Genomic DNA, 16,278 nt, shown 5'->3' with positions numbered 1-16,278 from the left:
AAGCTTTATGCCAATATGTATGTAATTACTTTTTGTCTTACTTAGACGTACAAATTCTTCATCAATAAGGTTTTTATTTCTGGTGTTATATATATGTTTACTGCTTCGTAAATTAAATTCTGCATAATGGTCTTTAACATACATAATTGATTGAAACATGAACACACAGGGTAACGTTAGAATACTCAGATCAATAAAATGCGGTCTACATGATTCAGTGTCCCCAATTCCCACTATACATCTAATCGCCTTCTTTTGCCATATAAAAACCTGTTGAGCCCCAGAGGAGTTTCCCCAAAGAGTTGTACCGTATAATAGGTGACAGTGAAAAAAAGAGTAGTAAGCATTTAAAATAAGTTCCCTACTGGTACATGTTTTTAGTTTCCTTAATAAGAAAAGAACTTTAGCCAATTTTTTACACAATTGATTTATATGTTCATTCCAACTAAGCTTGCAGTCTAGATTTATTCCTAAGAGTTTAACAGATCTATTTTCAGTGTTTTTAAGCCCAAAAACAATTCTTTCAGTCTTATTTTTATTAAGTAATAATTTATTATTTTCAAGCCATATGCAAGACTTTTTAAATGTGGTTTCACTGTCTTCGAGTAATATATTAAGATCTTTTCCTGCATTTAACAATGTTGTGTCATCAGCATATAAAGCACAATTACTGGATAAGAAACTTGGGAGGTCATTAGTAAAAATAATAAAAAGAAATGGCCCAAGTACTGAGCCCTGGGGAACCCCGTTTAATACTTTTTGCAGGCTTGATTGTTGTTCACCAGTTTTAACCATTTGATATCTATCCATCAAGTACGACCTTAATAGATTTAGCTCATTTTGCACAATACCGTAAAAATTCAAGTTTTGTCATAAGAATATCGTGAGACACAATTTCAAACGCTTTACTTAGGTCCAACAAGGTTGCATGAGTATAATTTTTTTCTTCGAATCCTTGAAATACATAGGACACTATATTTTCTATAGCATTGATGGTAGAAAGACCTTTCCTAAAACCATATTGACTTGATGATAGAAATCTATTTATTTAAAAGTACTTATTGAGTTGTTCCTTAATTATAGCTTCTACAACTTTTGACATAACTGGGACTAGTGATATTGGACGATAATTACTTTGAGAGTAAATATCTCCTTTCTTAAAAACAGGTATTGTAATGGTAATTTTCAGACACTTAGGATAGATACCCTCAAAAAACATCCAGTTTATCAAATAGGCCAGAGGACATAGCAAAACACTGTAACATTGCTTTAATACATAGTTTGATAAACCATAAAAATCTTCGGACATTTGATACTGATACTGAACATTTAAAACTTATCAGTATAATTGAAAAACAATATTTAAAATGCGTTGACAGTTTGCTATATTATATTTAAATTACTTGTGTAGTTTATTAATACAACTAACTATAGTAGTTGTATTAATAAACAAACTAGGTTGTAGTTTAGTTTACAAACTAACTATCGATTAAAACAAACAAATCGTCCCGTCAGTTAGTCAGAGTAAAGTACTTGCTTATTTCCATACGATACAACAATCTTTTCAGTGATTTTAAACGATTACTAAACACACACAAAATTAATATACATGTTGCTTATATTGGACACTGCATGACGTGTTGCTTGATTAAAAATAATTAAAAAATATAACAATATAATAAATTTTAAAATTATTGAAGAATTATATTTTTAAATTATGAAACAATCAAATTTTCTACTAAATAACTTTTAGGGCCTACTATTTTAAAATGAAATACGTTAAAAAGCATGATTGACTTAATAATATTCTTACCTTTGCACTTGTATATTATTTATGCGCTCTCAGGCGGCAATATCGTAGCCAAAACCTCAGAGTCTTCTTCATTTTCACTTTCTACCTCACTGCTACTCGTGTCAGAATTGTCTGCTAAGTTTGTAATTATTTGCTCTACAACACTTGTGCGGATACATTCCTTTTCAAAATCAGCTTGCTGCAAGGCTTCTGCGTGCTGAACTCTTGATTGCCAGTCTTCTTTAGTCACTTTGTCCAGAGCATCATGAACAAGTTTCTCAACGTCGGTTATTTTAAATGTCTTATTATTACGTGCTACCTCTCCCTTCACTTGAGCCCATACCATTTCAATGGGATTGTACTGGTAGTGATAAGGAGGGAGCCTGACAACTGTATGTCCCATTTCATTGGCTAATACGTCGAGTTCACAAGTTTTTTGTTGGGTTTTATATGGGAGAACCCTCATTATAAGTTCTGGTTTCGTTTCTTTCATACAGTATTGTATGTTTTTTCGAGACAGCCAATTTTGAATCTCTTCCTTTCTCCACGATGAATTTGGAATTTTCTCGGCGAGTACTGAGTGGTATGGAGCATTGTCCATGACGATGATCGAGTCTTCTTCCAAAATGCATAGCAATTTTTTAAACCATTTTCTAAACGATTCAGCGTTTATTTCATCATGATAGTCCGAACTGGATGATGTCTTAGACCGAAAAACCCACTTACATTCTTGCAAAAACCCATCTTTTGCCGAACCGACATGACAAATTATTAATCTTCTACCTTTGCCGAGAGGAACCTTTAGTCCACCAGACTCAGTCGTGTCCTACCATATGTATTTTCGAGTATGGTTTTCATTAACCCATGTTTCATCGAGGTAATATATGGGCCTACAATCACCAGATTCTCTAAGCTCTTGCATAGTTCTCAAAAATTTTAAACGAGCTGCTACAATATCATTTCATTCCAATAAAAACTTTCTACCATCATTGGTTTTCTTATACCTGAAACCAACATGCCTTAATAACCTATTTGTTGAAGTTACCGATCCGTTGTAATCAAGTTTTTGTTTGAGATCCTGCGTGATTCTTTTTGTTGATGTGGGAAATTCCCCTCTGTCGTAGTACGAAAGGACAGTTCGTCTCAAAACATCTTTTTCAAAGTCATCAAAGCCTGTTATTTTTGATTTTTGACTTCTTTGTTTTCCTGGCATTGAAAACTTAATTTCTGATGATGAAGGTCCATCTTCTTCGGACAGCTTAGCTTCTTTACTTATTTTGTTAACGGTTCTTTCACTTACACCGCAGGCCTCAGCACACAGTTTACCACTTTGCTTAAAGTTTAGAGTTTCTCGGAAATTTGTCAACGACAGTTTTTTGAAAAAGTTGTAAACGTTGTAAATAATACGTCGTTCTTCACTACGTAGGGTTTTTCCACTACCGCTCTTACTTCCGGATGGCTGTGCAATTGAACAAACATCATCACACTCCATTTAGTCCAAATAAGGAATCACAATAACAAGTATATTACAATTTAATGACACTACACAGAAAATAATCGGTACACTTATAATAGCTACCAATAAACAACACTTAAAAACACGAAAACGTTCATCAACAGTAAAATTCAGCACAAAATAATATACTCGTACTGGAATTGAAGAGAATGCAGTATTTTCAACCGCCACTGATTAAGCGACAATAGGCGCTGACTGACGGTCAGAGACCGGAAGGGAACTGTGGAAGGGGCTGTTTCTTGGAAACAGTATGACTCATCCGTCTGGTATTACCACCACTGCTGGCTGGTGCGGCTTTTGTTTACAGGTATTTCACCCTTTTCCTCCACATTTTCACTCGTCTGACATCATCTATTATGTACTGTGTTCAAATTTCATTGGATGTTATAGAAAATCGTTACTTTAGAATTGTATAAGAAAGTGCATTCATATTATAAAAATACTTGTGCTGTATGATTTTTAAACTATGGCCAGTTTAAATATTTAAATCACCCACGTGTGAAAACAATTTTACATAACACAGATTCAAGACTATTAATAGCCAGGTAGGAAAAATGCTTTCAAATGGTTATAAATTTATGAGAACCAAAGTGCGTAACAAAACCGTTGCGGCAACAATTCCCACCGTTAAGTACTGAATAAGTATATTTATGGAAAAGAACATATATTTCAGATGTATTTGATAACTTTCTTACCAAATTGAAAATCCATTTAACATAACATGATTATACTATGCAAACATGTAATGCCTTATTATATATCAGTGATAATGGCATTACCTAACTGTTACGGAAAATTAATGTTTTTGCGGTATTTTTATGTTTTCTTTTTAATTTATATTTCGGCTAAAGATTTTAATCCTACGATCTTCGTATATGAGTAATATAATACAATAATTTATTTCAATCCATTTAACTCAACATGGAAATAAGCTACAGAGATGTACTTTTTTTTAAAATGACCGTAAAATTACATTTTGTAATATGTAGTTAATTAATTCAAGACAGCTCTAACATTTCTTTAGAGCGTAACGGTTAAGTATTTTAAGAACGCTGGACTTGCGCGACTTGTGGTTACAGCGGGGAACAAGTTTGGCAACGTCGCTCAGTTCTCGTTGGCCGCTCGAAGGTCACGGGCAAAATAGGCTCCTCCCTCAACTGCACTCTCTTGTGGTTTTTTGTATAAGTGCTCTCAACAGACAAATTGAATAGTAAGAGTTTGATGAAATTCAGCAAGTAAAGGTTTATTGGTTACTATTCAGCCTCTGCATATTAATTTAATTTTCTGATATGGATTGTAGTTTTTTATGTAGAAAAGTGAAAATGTTCAAAACAGCTCTTATTAACTGTAACTACATTACCATTTAAAATAGCTTAACTACATCTCCAAGAACATTTTTCTTTATTTTTTCCCGGAATTTTTGGTTAGAATGTAATTATTACCTTAATTTGCCTTAATATAAAAGTAGATATTGAAAAAGTTTTATTTATTTGTTGAAACATGTCAAAACAGCTGATACATTTAAAGTGACAAAATGGTTGTTATTCTTGGCTTGAGCAAATGGTCTTGCTCGATTTTGTGTTAACAGATTGCATCCAAAAAGTACCGTTAAAATTGTAATAAAAATTGCAAAATATATGGTATTTTCTAAATTTTGTATAACAATACTGTTTTCTTTTCTTTTCTTTTTTTTTTGTTATTTGACTTTAAACATTTTCAACATACGCCATTTTGTTAATATAAAGCAGATAATACAATAATTTGTTTGGGTTTTGCTCTTATTTATCACAACCTATGTTCAAAGTTTGGTATCTGTAGCTTTACTAGTTCTAAAGAAAATAATTTTTATGTAAAAAGAAAAACAAAACTAACAGAAAAACAATACAGTTCTCGACCTATGTTTATAGTATATATTTTGTTTTAAATGATAAGTACAATTGGCAACAGAAGTTTGTGACACCCTTTTCTGGACACCTTGTTTATAATGAAACATATAAATAAATCATAACTCTGACTGTAAACAAGGTATTTTTTAAACCTATATTGTTATGTTTCAATCCAGGAATGAAATTAATTAAAAATGTTACAAATATATATTTGTCTTGTAAATGTATATGTTTATATCTTAACTTTAATCTTTCATTAAAATAGAATATAAATTTCATTTGTATCTGTATATTTCCTAATCTCTTTTGTTTGACAATTTACTGTCTGTTTATTATTATTTGAACTATTAAAATCCATTGTTCCTTGTAAACACTTTGTATTAAACAAAACTATGCTTGGATATTTCTCATATCAAACAAAGAAGTTACATTAGTCAGAACGTATTATCAGTTCCAGACTGATCCTATATTTCAGGGCTGTAATATTTTCATTCAATGTTTATGAAACAAATGTATGTAAATAACCCTTTGGACTTAATCAGAAGAAAGGTAGATTTCACATTTGGTTGTTGTCTTGAAATGTTAAATTGAAGATGTGTTTTTAGAAGTTTAATTTGTACAGAACTGATGGGACGATATATCTCAATGTTGGAATGTTATTATACTCGTAACATTTTCAAATATTTAGAAATTCCATCATCTTGAAACCTTAAAAAGACAAAAACATTATAAGTATATAAATTTGTTTGTAAAAACGTGGACTGTAATTAGAATCAATTAAAAATTATGTTTGTGTTTTTATTCCCTTATAATGTAATACAATGATCCAATTATATACACTAACTTTTTCAATGGCCACTGTCTTGTAACCTTAATAGTTATTGAAAAATGTGTGAGAATAAATGTTTCATGAAATTCCTTGTTAATTTTATAAAAAGTGTCAATTTTGATTTATACTGTGAAATACCTGAGATAAAATGTTGTACAAGTGCAATTGCTCGTCTTCTAGAAATCTTCATTGTTTGAGACTAGATAACGAACTTATTCATGTATTGTATAATCACTGGCGTATTACCAAGTTTAGTTTGAATTGATTACAATTTACAGTAATTATAATGTTCACCATTATTTCCACAATTCTGTTATACAGTTTATATTGTTGCTATCTAAAAACCTAATGAGAAACCTGTTAGAACATCCATTAACGTAAATGATCTGAGAATTAAAGCAAAATTTTGTTTTAATGCATAATAACTTATTTAACCATTCCTTTTTCAAATTTTGAGTAGCCACCTCAAGATTCAAGATTCAAACATTCTTTATTCATATTATGTACAAAGGTACAATAAATAGCGTCAAATTACAAATGGTCAAGACTTAATACTAGATAGGACTTTAATATAGATTTTATTTATATTAAAATATATTATGATATACCAAACATAGAATGGCCCCTCCTAGATTCCTTACAACAGTTAGGTCAGAATTGCTTAATTCTAGCTGAGAAAATATTCATCTAGCGAATAAAGAGATAAATTTATTAAGTAGTCTTTTGCTTTAGATTTGAATTTAGATAAATTATTTTCCAGTAAAATATGCCTTGGTAGCATATACAAAAACTTTGTCTTGATATATTTAGTTTTTTTCTTAAAAAAATCTAAATGATGTGTTTCAACCTGTCTATTTAATCGAGTGTTGTGAATATGATTATTTACAGATAAAATCGGGTCAAAGTTCTGTTTTACGTAAGTCATAGTTTCTAAAATATAGAGCCCATATACAGTTAATATTTTTAGATTAGCAAAAAAAAGGTTTAACTGAGTCTTCTCTTTTTAATTTGCACATAATTCTTAATGATTTCTTTTGTTGTATTAAAATTCTATCTAAATTTCCCTTTTTTGTTGCTCCATATATGCTTATCCCATAAGCAAGATGTGAGTGAACTAAAGAAAAATATATTATTTTTAATGTTTCCAAGCTACAGTACTTTGCCAATTGTCTCAGAGCAAATAAGCCTGTTGACATTTTGCCTACCACATGATCAGTGTGCTTATCCCAACTTAGGTTTTCGTCAATTAAAAGCCCTAAAAATTTTGTTACTTCAACTTGTTCTATTATTTCGTTATTTATAGCTACTTGTGGGTTTATTTTATTCCTTGTTTGTTTTGTACAAAATGATATAAAATTAGATTTACTTGAGTTTAGTAGGAGATTTTTATGATCCAAAAATTCTTTGACAATTGACAAAGTAATAAATGATGAAACTTCAAAATTTTCTTTAGTGTCTCCTGATATTGTTATATTCGAATCGTCAGCAAACAAACAAATAGTACTACCAACAGGGATCGCTCCAGGTAAACCCTTCAAGTAGCAAAGAAACAAGAGAGGTCCCAGGACAGACCCCTGCGGCACACCATGTTTAATTATTCGTCTCTGGGAATTGAACTTGCGGATGTAATTGTATTTTTCTGAAAATTCTGATATTGAATGTTCAATCTCAACATACTGCTGTCTATTTTTGAGATAAGATTCAAACCATTCCAATTGTTTTCCAGTAATCCCTAGTTTTTCTAATGACTTTAAAAGTTTTTTATGAGACACACTGTCAAAGGCTCTAGTCATATCTAAAAATACACCTAAAACTTTTTCCCCTTTATCAACTGATTCGATTATTGTTTGGATGAACTCAATTCCTGCAGTAATTGTTGATCGACCTGACTGAAAACCGTGTTGTTCTTTATCTAGGAGTTGGTGTTCTACTAAATAATCTACTAACTGAAAGTGAACAACTCTTTCAAGTATTTTTGAAAAGATGGGTAGCAATGACACAGGACGATAGCATGACACATCATTAGGATTTCCTTTTTTAAAAATGGGAACTACTCTAGCAATTTTTAATGATTCAGGGAATATTCCAGAGATAATAGAAGAGTTTATCACATGCAATAAGGGTTTAAATATAACAGGGAGGACTTTTTTTACAATATCAATGGAAATATCATCATTGCCAGCAGAAAATTTATTTTCAAAGGAGTTAACTATTTTTTAAAGATTTTCTTCTGTTATGGTTTTAAACTTAAACCTAGATTGGATTGAAAAATTGTCTTCTAACAGTAAGTTACTATTACCCTGAGGAATCTTTGGTAAAACAGATTTTTCAACTACTGATAAAAAGAAATCATTGAATAAATTTGCTATCTGAATAGGGTTCTTTACTAAAATTCCATCTTGTTCAATGTTAATATTATGCTTTGCAGTTGATTCTTTATTTATCTCAGTTTTAATCAGATTCCAAGTCATTTTAGATTTGTTTTTAGAATTACTTAATTTATTATAAAAAAAATGTTTCTTATTCCTATTTATACAGTTTTTTAATTCTTGTTTGGAATGTTTGATTAAAACTTTAGAATGTTCATCCTTATTTTTTCTAAATTCTTTTTCAAGTTGATGGATTTCGTTTTTCTTACATTTTATTTCGTCAGTGATCCATTGATCAATTTTTTTATCTTTGATATCTACCATAAGTTTTGGGAAACTATTACTAAAATGGTACATAAAAATATTTAAAAAGGTTTCATACTTATTGTTAATTGTTGACTGATATACCTCCATAAAGGATTCCTGAGATAAACATTTACTAAAGGTAACAATATTATTTGGATTAAAATTCCTGCAATATTTTTTTGAAATTTTCTTTTTTATATTTAAGTTAAAAATCTCAAGTAATTGAGCATCATGGTCTGAGATGTGTGTTATGAGTCCTGTTACTTGCTGTTCATAATCTTTAATATTACTAATTATATTATCTATAGCTGTCTCTGATTGTAATGTTACTCTTGTCGGAAAGTCAACTTTATATTCTAAATTGTGTGATTTAAGTACACTCACAAAGTCTTTGTAATAATTATCTCTTTTTAAAACATTAATGTTCAGGTCCCCAGTTAATATTACATTTTTGTATTTGTTAGTTAAAATAGAACATAAAACTTCAAAATTTGACATAAAATTGTGGAAAAACATTGGTATTGAGGATCTGTAGATACAGCATAATACACAGTTAAAATTTTCTAGTAATACCTCAACCAGACAGCATTCAAATATTTTGTCAATTAACAAATTCTGAACTGAAGGAATTATTAATTTTTTAGTATTGAGATGTGTTTTGGATAATATCATTACTCCTCCGCCCACTGAAGATCTAGAATAATAAGAACATATATTATAACCTCTTTGAAACTGTAAGAGGTATAGAAAAAAGGTGAAAGAATAGAATTTGTTTATAATTATCTAATATGAGTAAAGTTGTGAATATGTTGTTTTGGGTCTATATTGGGAAATACTGTAGATGAGTTAAAATTTCTGAACAAATGTGAATGGCTACCTTAATGAAATATTTTATTAGTTAAGACTGGCTAATGAACTCATCCAATATGTGTGCAAATACTGCATTTATACCAAGTTTATTCTGACGAATTAACAATTATGGCAGTTACTATGTTTACAAGCTCATGTTATATTAGATAAGCTCATATGTGTATATATCTTTTCAGATTATGGTGGTCTTGGGTTCTGGGGTTTTTGGGTAATTGGAGAAAATGCAAAAATTCTCGTAGAAATTTCGTCATAAGGGTGATTTCAATAGCCAGATTTCTATAAAATATATCAAACACTGGTTCAATCACTGATTTTTTGCAATAATTGTACACTCAAGTTTGTTAATTTATCTGAGCCCCAGGTGATGATCTAGAAGATGTAAAGATTAAAATGTATTTTACAGTACAATTAGTAACATTAATTTTACAGTAAAATTAGTAACATTTATTTTACTGTACAATTTCTTAGTAGTGTCCATAGGGGGTTACCAAACAAAATTTAAGTTATATGTAATATCAGTTATAATTTATATTTTAAGCATATATTTTTTAATGTAAAAGGTTCATGCTCGTGATATTTTCCGGTATAGTTTAACAATTTCTGTACATGTAAACATGTGCATAAAATGAGAAAAATTCTATTTTATACAGGTACACATCTGTACACATCTTACTGTCTGATTCTGATTCAAGTAACTTACTTAAAGACGTGGTTATAATGAAAGGCAGAATGAACTTATACTTTTTAATGAGGTTAGTAACTAGAAGCAGAAAACAGAACTTACTAATGGAGTACTACCTCGTTTATTCAGAATTGGGACCAGAAGTGATCTGAATTAACAATGTGTAAACACAGTAAAAACGCAATAGATTATACATAATAAAGAACGTTCTCAAATATAACAATAAAAAAGAGCCAATTTATTTTGTTTACATAGATTAATTGTAAATCAAACAAATAGATTTACAAATAAATAAAATGTTGTTTACTATTTCGTAAAAAAAAACCAGTATCTTCTCTTTAACTTTTGTGTACAGCTTCCAGGATATACGATCAGCAAGGCCAATAATTTCTGGTGACGAATTGTCGGACTGTCACACGAAATAATAACACAGCTTAAGTGCTCCATGGCATCAGAATAAGTCATGAAACTTCTGGTTCTTCATTGTCAGAAATGTTTTTACTATCCTCTGTTACTTTTGAAGAACAAGCTGCTGATATGATTTCTACGTCAGTCTATAGCCAGTTAATTACGTCTTTCAAATGTACAATTATTAATATCTTGAAGGCCAACTATAACATTCCTAATTTTTATTGTGCTGTATGCATTATTCTAAATGCTGAGCATCTGTTAACGGAAAAAACAAATGAAACTAAAATGAAAAACTGGTTTGTTCTTTAAATAATTGGACATCTTACACTTTATAAAATAAATGGACAAATGAGATCCAGATAAACGAGGTTGCATTGTATTGCTTGGTTCTGTTAATGGTAGCCCTAGGTTTGGCTGTCATATCTCCCTTTCATCAGATGTTCCGAGACTTCTGTTAAATATTTTCAATTGTCAAAATATTGTATATATTAATACAATAAATAAATATCTTTGCAATTTTGTTTAAGATGTCTTTTTTAAATATACAAAAAACTACATGAAACCACCTATAGTACAAATCAAATTCATTTACATATTTTGGAATTGTAAGATTATTTAAGAGTATCCACTCTTCCACAGGTGAAAAACATAGGATCACAAGATGAAGGCGTGTATCGATGCAGAGTGTACAATGAAGCTGGAGAAACATTCAGCATTAAATGCAATTTGTCTGTAAGTAGAAATCATTATAATATAGTTTAAAATATGATGCAAATCATTAACAGAATAAACAACTTTGAACAAAATGAAGTTTCATGTGCAGTGTGTTTGTTTTTTTCTTTGTATTTAAGCATTTAAAATGATTTTGGTTTGTTTTGTCTTGCTTTGTTAAGAATGCAAGTAAATTTCTCTCCATAGGCTTAGATAAGTGTAGGGATGATCCGTTGATAACTGGTGAAAAGTTTTTTATTCTTCTATGAGAAAAATATGCCTCTCTCTCTCTCTCTCTATATATATATATATATATATATATATATATATATATATATATATATATATCCTTGTGGCCAGTATCTCGTAATAACAGTAAGCAACTGACAGTGCATACACCAGGAGTACCTGTGGGTACTAGATGAATAAATATTGGTTTTCTATAAATTGTCTTACAAAAGTCTTCCAAACCAAATAGAAAATTAATCATAATACTCAGAAACCCTTTCTTTTGTTTGAAGTTTGTTATTGATGATAGATGGTTTGAAAGAATAACAGAATTTTGGATATTTGCTATCGTTATATATTAAAAAATTTATAACACTGCCTTTGAGGATTGAAATCTATTCTCTTCCTCGGGTGTAAAGAACTTAATACATAAAAATACAGTCGTAGGTGGTTGGTAGACGAATGCAGACGTATTGTGACCTGTATTCTGTAGTTCAGTTTTAATGATTAGTGTTGTGTATAGTTTTTTATTAAGTGCAGTGCATGTTTTAGAGTTAGTGAGCATGGTGATTGTGATTCCTGATTTAGGCGTGTCACAACGCTTTGGTATGATTTGTTTATTTTAACTAGTTTGTAATTATGTATTAGGTTAGTTATTTACCTGAAGAAGAGATCAGATTGCAGATCTCGAAACTTAGTGTTACTGATTTTTCTTTCACTGTACGATGGCAAATATCCGGAAAAATCCTGTTGTTTGATTTTCCTATCCGTTAGAAACAATCCTGCCTTTTAACAATATTAATTTAAACTGAAGTAGGATAGCTGTTTCTATTGGATAAGAAAAGCAGCAAGAATACCTTGAAAAATTATTTCTAGGCTCCACTGACTTAAAGAAACACATAAATCTTGGAAGGAAGTTTTCAAGGTAAGCTTACCTGATTTTCCTATCCATTAGAAACAATCCTGCCATTTAACAATATTAATTCAAACTGTAGTAGGATAGTTGGATATTGTCAAATTGTGATTAAAACTAATTATCCTTTTATACTTTCCAGATATTTGATCGCCCTCCTGACTATATAGGTAAGTTGGTTAAGTTAATGTAATTAATTAAATATAGATACAAAAAACAAAATTAAGTTTCAAAATGAATATTGAAGTCTATTCTAATTGCTGTTATTCCTTACAATAATTGTAGTATTTGAAGTATTAAAACAATAGACTCACTTTAGTATTCACATATTTTTAATCACAAACATTCAAAAGCGAGCGAGATTCTCATAATGGTCAATAAGCCCCATTCTTCAACCACTCTCATCCTGTCAGCCAACATGTGGGCCAAAAGTGATTGAGCTTGTTTGTGTCACATTCTTTATACATAAATTTTAGAGTAGTCGGAATAACCTTTTATTGTTTGTCACCTGGCCGGATATCAGAGGTGCCCGATGTTGCAGGACTGAGTATGACAGGTTGTACTCATTCATTAGGTGGAAGCTTTTGATTAATTAAAAGGCTTTGTCTGGTGACTTAAATATAACACATTACAAAACTTACAACATATGATAGATCACACAATATCACAACCTTGTTTTTGTTGGGAGTGCCGATGGCCGAGTGGTCTAAGACGTTGGACTTTGAGGATGAGTTAGAGATAGCGCAGGTTCGAATCCTGTCTGTGACGTTGCACTTTTTATCAGTACCATCGAACTTGTACTGTATCGACTCTCCCCCTTATTCTGTTTGATAAGGTCCTCGCACAGGCCAGTGGCCGATGAGGACGGACAGAATAAGGCTTAAAAGGGGATCGGTCTCTCCTTTTTTGAAAAAAAAAGAAAAAAAAAATAACATGAAACAGTTCACTAAATAAATAATTATAGGCCTATGGACACAAACATGGTCATAGCATAGCAAACTAGTTGATTCAATAAGGATCCAACCAGTCTGCTCTAGTCTGCGCCTTGCCATGACCTTGTTTTTGTCAGCGCACAATCGTAATTAATTACATTATCTTGTAAATCATATTGTTGTATTTAACTATAGTGTCGTGTGATGTACGTTCTGTTATGTTTTATATTTTTATTCACTTGACAAAGCCTTCTGGTTAATCTACAATTTTAATCTGTTGAACAAGCTGATGATGATGATGATGTAGTTTTATAGAAACATTTCCTGAGGAAACACAGTTTTATGGAGCTGAATAATTGTACATGTGATCTAGTCTTATGTCTTGTAAATCTTTTGACTACATGGATCATCGGATAACTCAACATTCATTGTATTAGAAGAGTGTGGCTTGAATCACATCTCAGCATGTGTGCATGGAACTAACCAATAAGATGAATCTGGATACAAGAATAAAATAATTTCAAAGTTGATCAAGAGTCTGATGTTAGTAGACAGTTGGAGATAAACAGCACATTAGTCATGGCTGAGGAATGTTGACTCTGAAATTATTAGGAATACATTTACATCCAGATTTGATCTAGGACTGTTATCATGTTATTATTGTTTGTGCCAAAATAACCACAAGTTTTTATTCTTTGATAACCATTTTTATAAATTTCGTCTAACTTAAGCATTGCTCTTGACATAATAAGGTTTTATTTATCTCCACCTCTCTTCTGGGATCAGTAGTGTTGGAGAATGTTGAACTTTTAAAATATAAACATTTTCAAATCACAAAATATCAGAATCATTAAATGTTGTATAAAGAATAACATGATTTTTGACAATTGCTATTATAAAAGTAAAATAACGGAAATATTGTGTTTACCAGTCTTTAAGTTTTTGTAACATTTACTGATAGTACATGTTCAAAATTATGTTGATTTTTCAAATCTTCATTAATGAGCTTTAAATAAAGAACATGTATTTAAATATTTAAGTATAACTACAAATCAACTTTTCTTGTGTCAGACTATTAGATATATGTATCTATATATGTATATATATATATATATATATATATATATATATATATATACACATGCCTTTATGTATGCAGAAAACTATTTTCTTTGTACGAATGTTACACAATATACAAATCTAGGATATTTAGTGTAGTAATTACAGATTAAAGTTTAATTGGCAAATTCATATAATATTTTTTGATGTTTTTTTTTTTTTATAAAATTTGAAAATTTTGATAATGGACTCAATGAACTATTGAATGAGGAATAAATTACTAACGTGTTGATGTAAATGTTGCAGCCAGTGCCAAGATAGCTTTGTTGATTGGTAATGAGGACTACAGAGACAGAGAGCTACAAGGTCTGCATGCTCCCAGTAATGATGTGGCAACCTTGGCAGAGATCTTGGAGGATTTAGGCTTTCATGTCATAGCCTTGCAAAACTTGACATACTCGGAGATGTCCAATGCTTTCAAATGGTTTTGCAGAATTCTACCGGAGAATGCATATGGTATTAAGAATTTATCTATACCCCTTTTTTGCGTATATTAATTGAATCTGAAGGACTAAAAGAAAGGAAAAGTGCTTTATTTATACAGCAAAAATAAATAAATAAATAAATACCTTCTAGAATTTAATAAGTATTTACAGATAATCATATTTTAACATTTAAATAGTCTAGAGACTAAATAAAAAAGTCTATGAAGTTTTTGCGGGTGTGCAAACCTATATTTTTGCATAAGAAAGAATTGACTACTTTGACAAGTAGTACAAATTATTGTAACACTTGTCAAAACTTGTAACACTTGTACAGTTCAATACTTTGACAAGTATTAAACTTAACAAAGGTATTTTTTCTCAACTTACTTCTGTGTGAAGTAATATCAAACCTATACAAGGAACCACCAGAGAGTGCAGTTGGCGGCGACCAATAGAATGGACTGGCCTGCGCGACGTTGCCACACAACTGCCGCTGCCGCCCGGCACGGCTGGCGCATTGTGGCTGATAAACAGCTGCGCTGTCACATCTAACACTGATACTGAACATTTAAAACTTATCACTATAATTGAAAAACAATATTTAAAATGTGTTGACAGCTATATTATATTTAAATTACTTGTATAGTTTATTAATGTTATTACAAACTAACTATCGATTAAAACAAACAAATCGTCCCGTCAGTTAGTCAGAGTAAAGTATTTGCTTATTTCCATACGATACAACAATCTTTTCAGTGATTTTAAATGATTACTAAACACTCACAAAATTAATATACATGTTGCTTATATTGGACACTGCATGACGTGTTGCTTGATTAAAAATAATTAAAAAAATATAACAATATAATCAATTTTAAAATTATGGATCAATTATATTTTTAAAATTTGAAATAATCCAATTTCCACTAAATAGCTTTTAGGGCCTACTATTTTAAAATGATATACGTTAAAAAGCATGATTGACTTAATAATATTCTTACCTTTGCACTTGTATATTATTTATTCGCTCTCAGGCGGCAATATCGTAGCCAAAACCTCGGAGTCTTCTTCATTTTCACGGAATATTAACGGGAAATTAACGTTTTTGCGGTATTTTTATGTTTTCTTTTTAATTTATATTTCGGCTAAAGATTTTAATCCTACGATCTTCGTATATGAGTAATATAATACAATAATTTATTTCAATCCATGTAACTCAACATGGAAATAAGCTACAGAGATGTACTTTTTTTTAAAATGACCGTAAAATTACATTTTGTAATACGTAG

General features: G+C 30.5%; 1 protein-coding gene across 2 annotated transcripts in view; it reads left to right on the top strand.

The window, feature by feature from the left end:
• Positions 1-16,278, top strand: part of LOC124355002 (mucosa-associated lymphoid tissue lymphoma translocation protein 1-like) — a 71,220-nt gene that overhangs the window by 33,692 nt on the left and 21,250 nt on the right. For both annotated transcript variants that reach the window (XM_046805868.1, XM_046805867.1), the window contains exons 7-9: positions 11,301-11,393; positions 12,656-12,683; positions 14,811-15,020. In XM_046805868.1, coding sequence (XP_046661824.1) covers positions 11,301-11,393; positions 12,656-12,683; positions 14,811-15,020 — 331 coding nt within the window. The remainder of the gene's footprint in view (positions 1-11,300; positions 11,394-12,655; positions 12,684-14,810; positions 15,021-16,278) is intronic.

The sequence above is a fragment of the Homalodisca vitripennis genome, chromosome 2 (assembly GCF_021130785.1).
Source record: "Homalodisca vitripennis isolate AUS2020 chromosome 2, UT_GWSS_2.1, whole genome shotgun sequence".
NCBI lineage: Eukaryota > Metazoa > Arthropoda > Insecta > Hemiptera > Cicadellidae > Homalodisca > Homalodisca vitripennis.
Note: the sequence above shows the minus strand (reverse complement) of the source record. Positions and strands in the feature narration are given on the sequence as shown.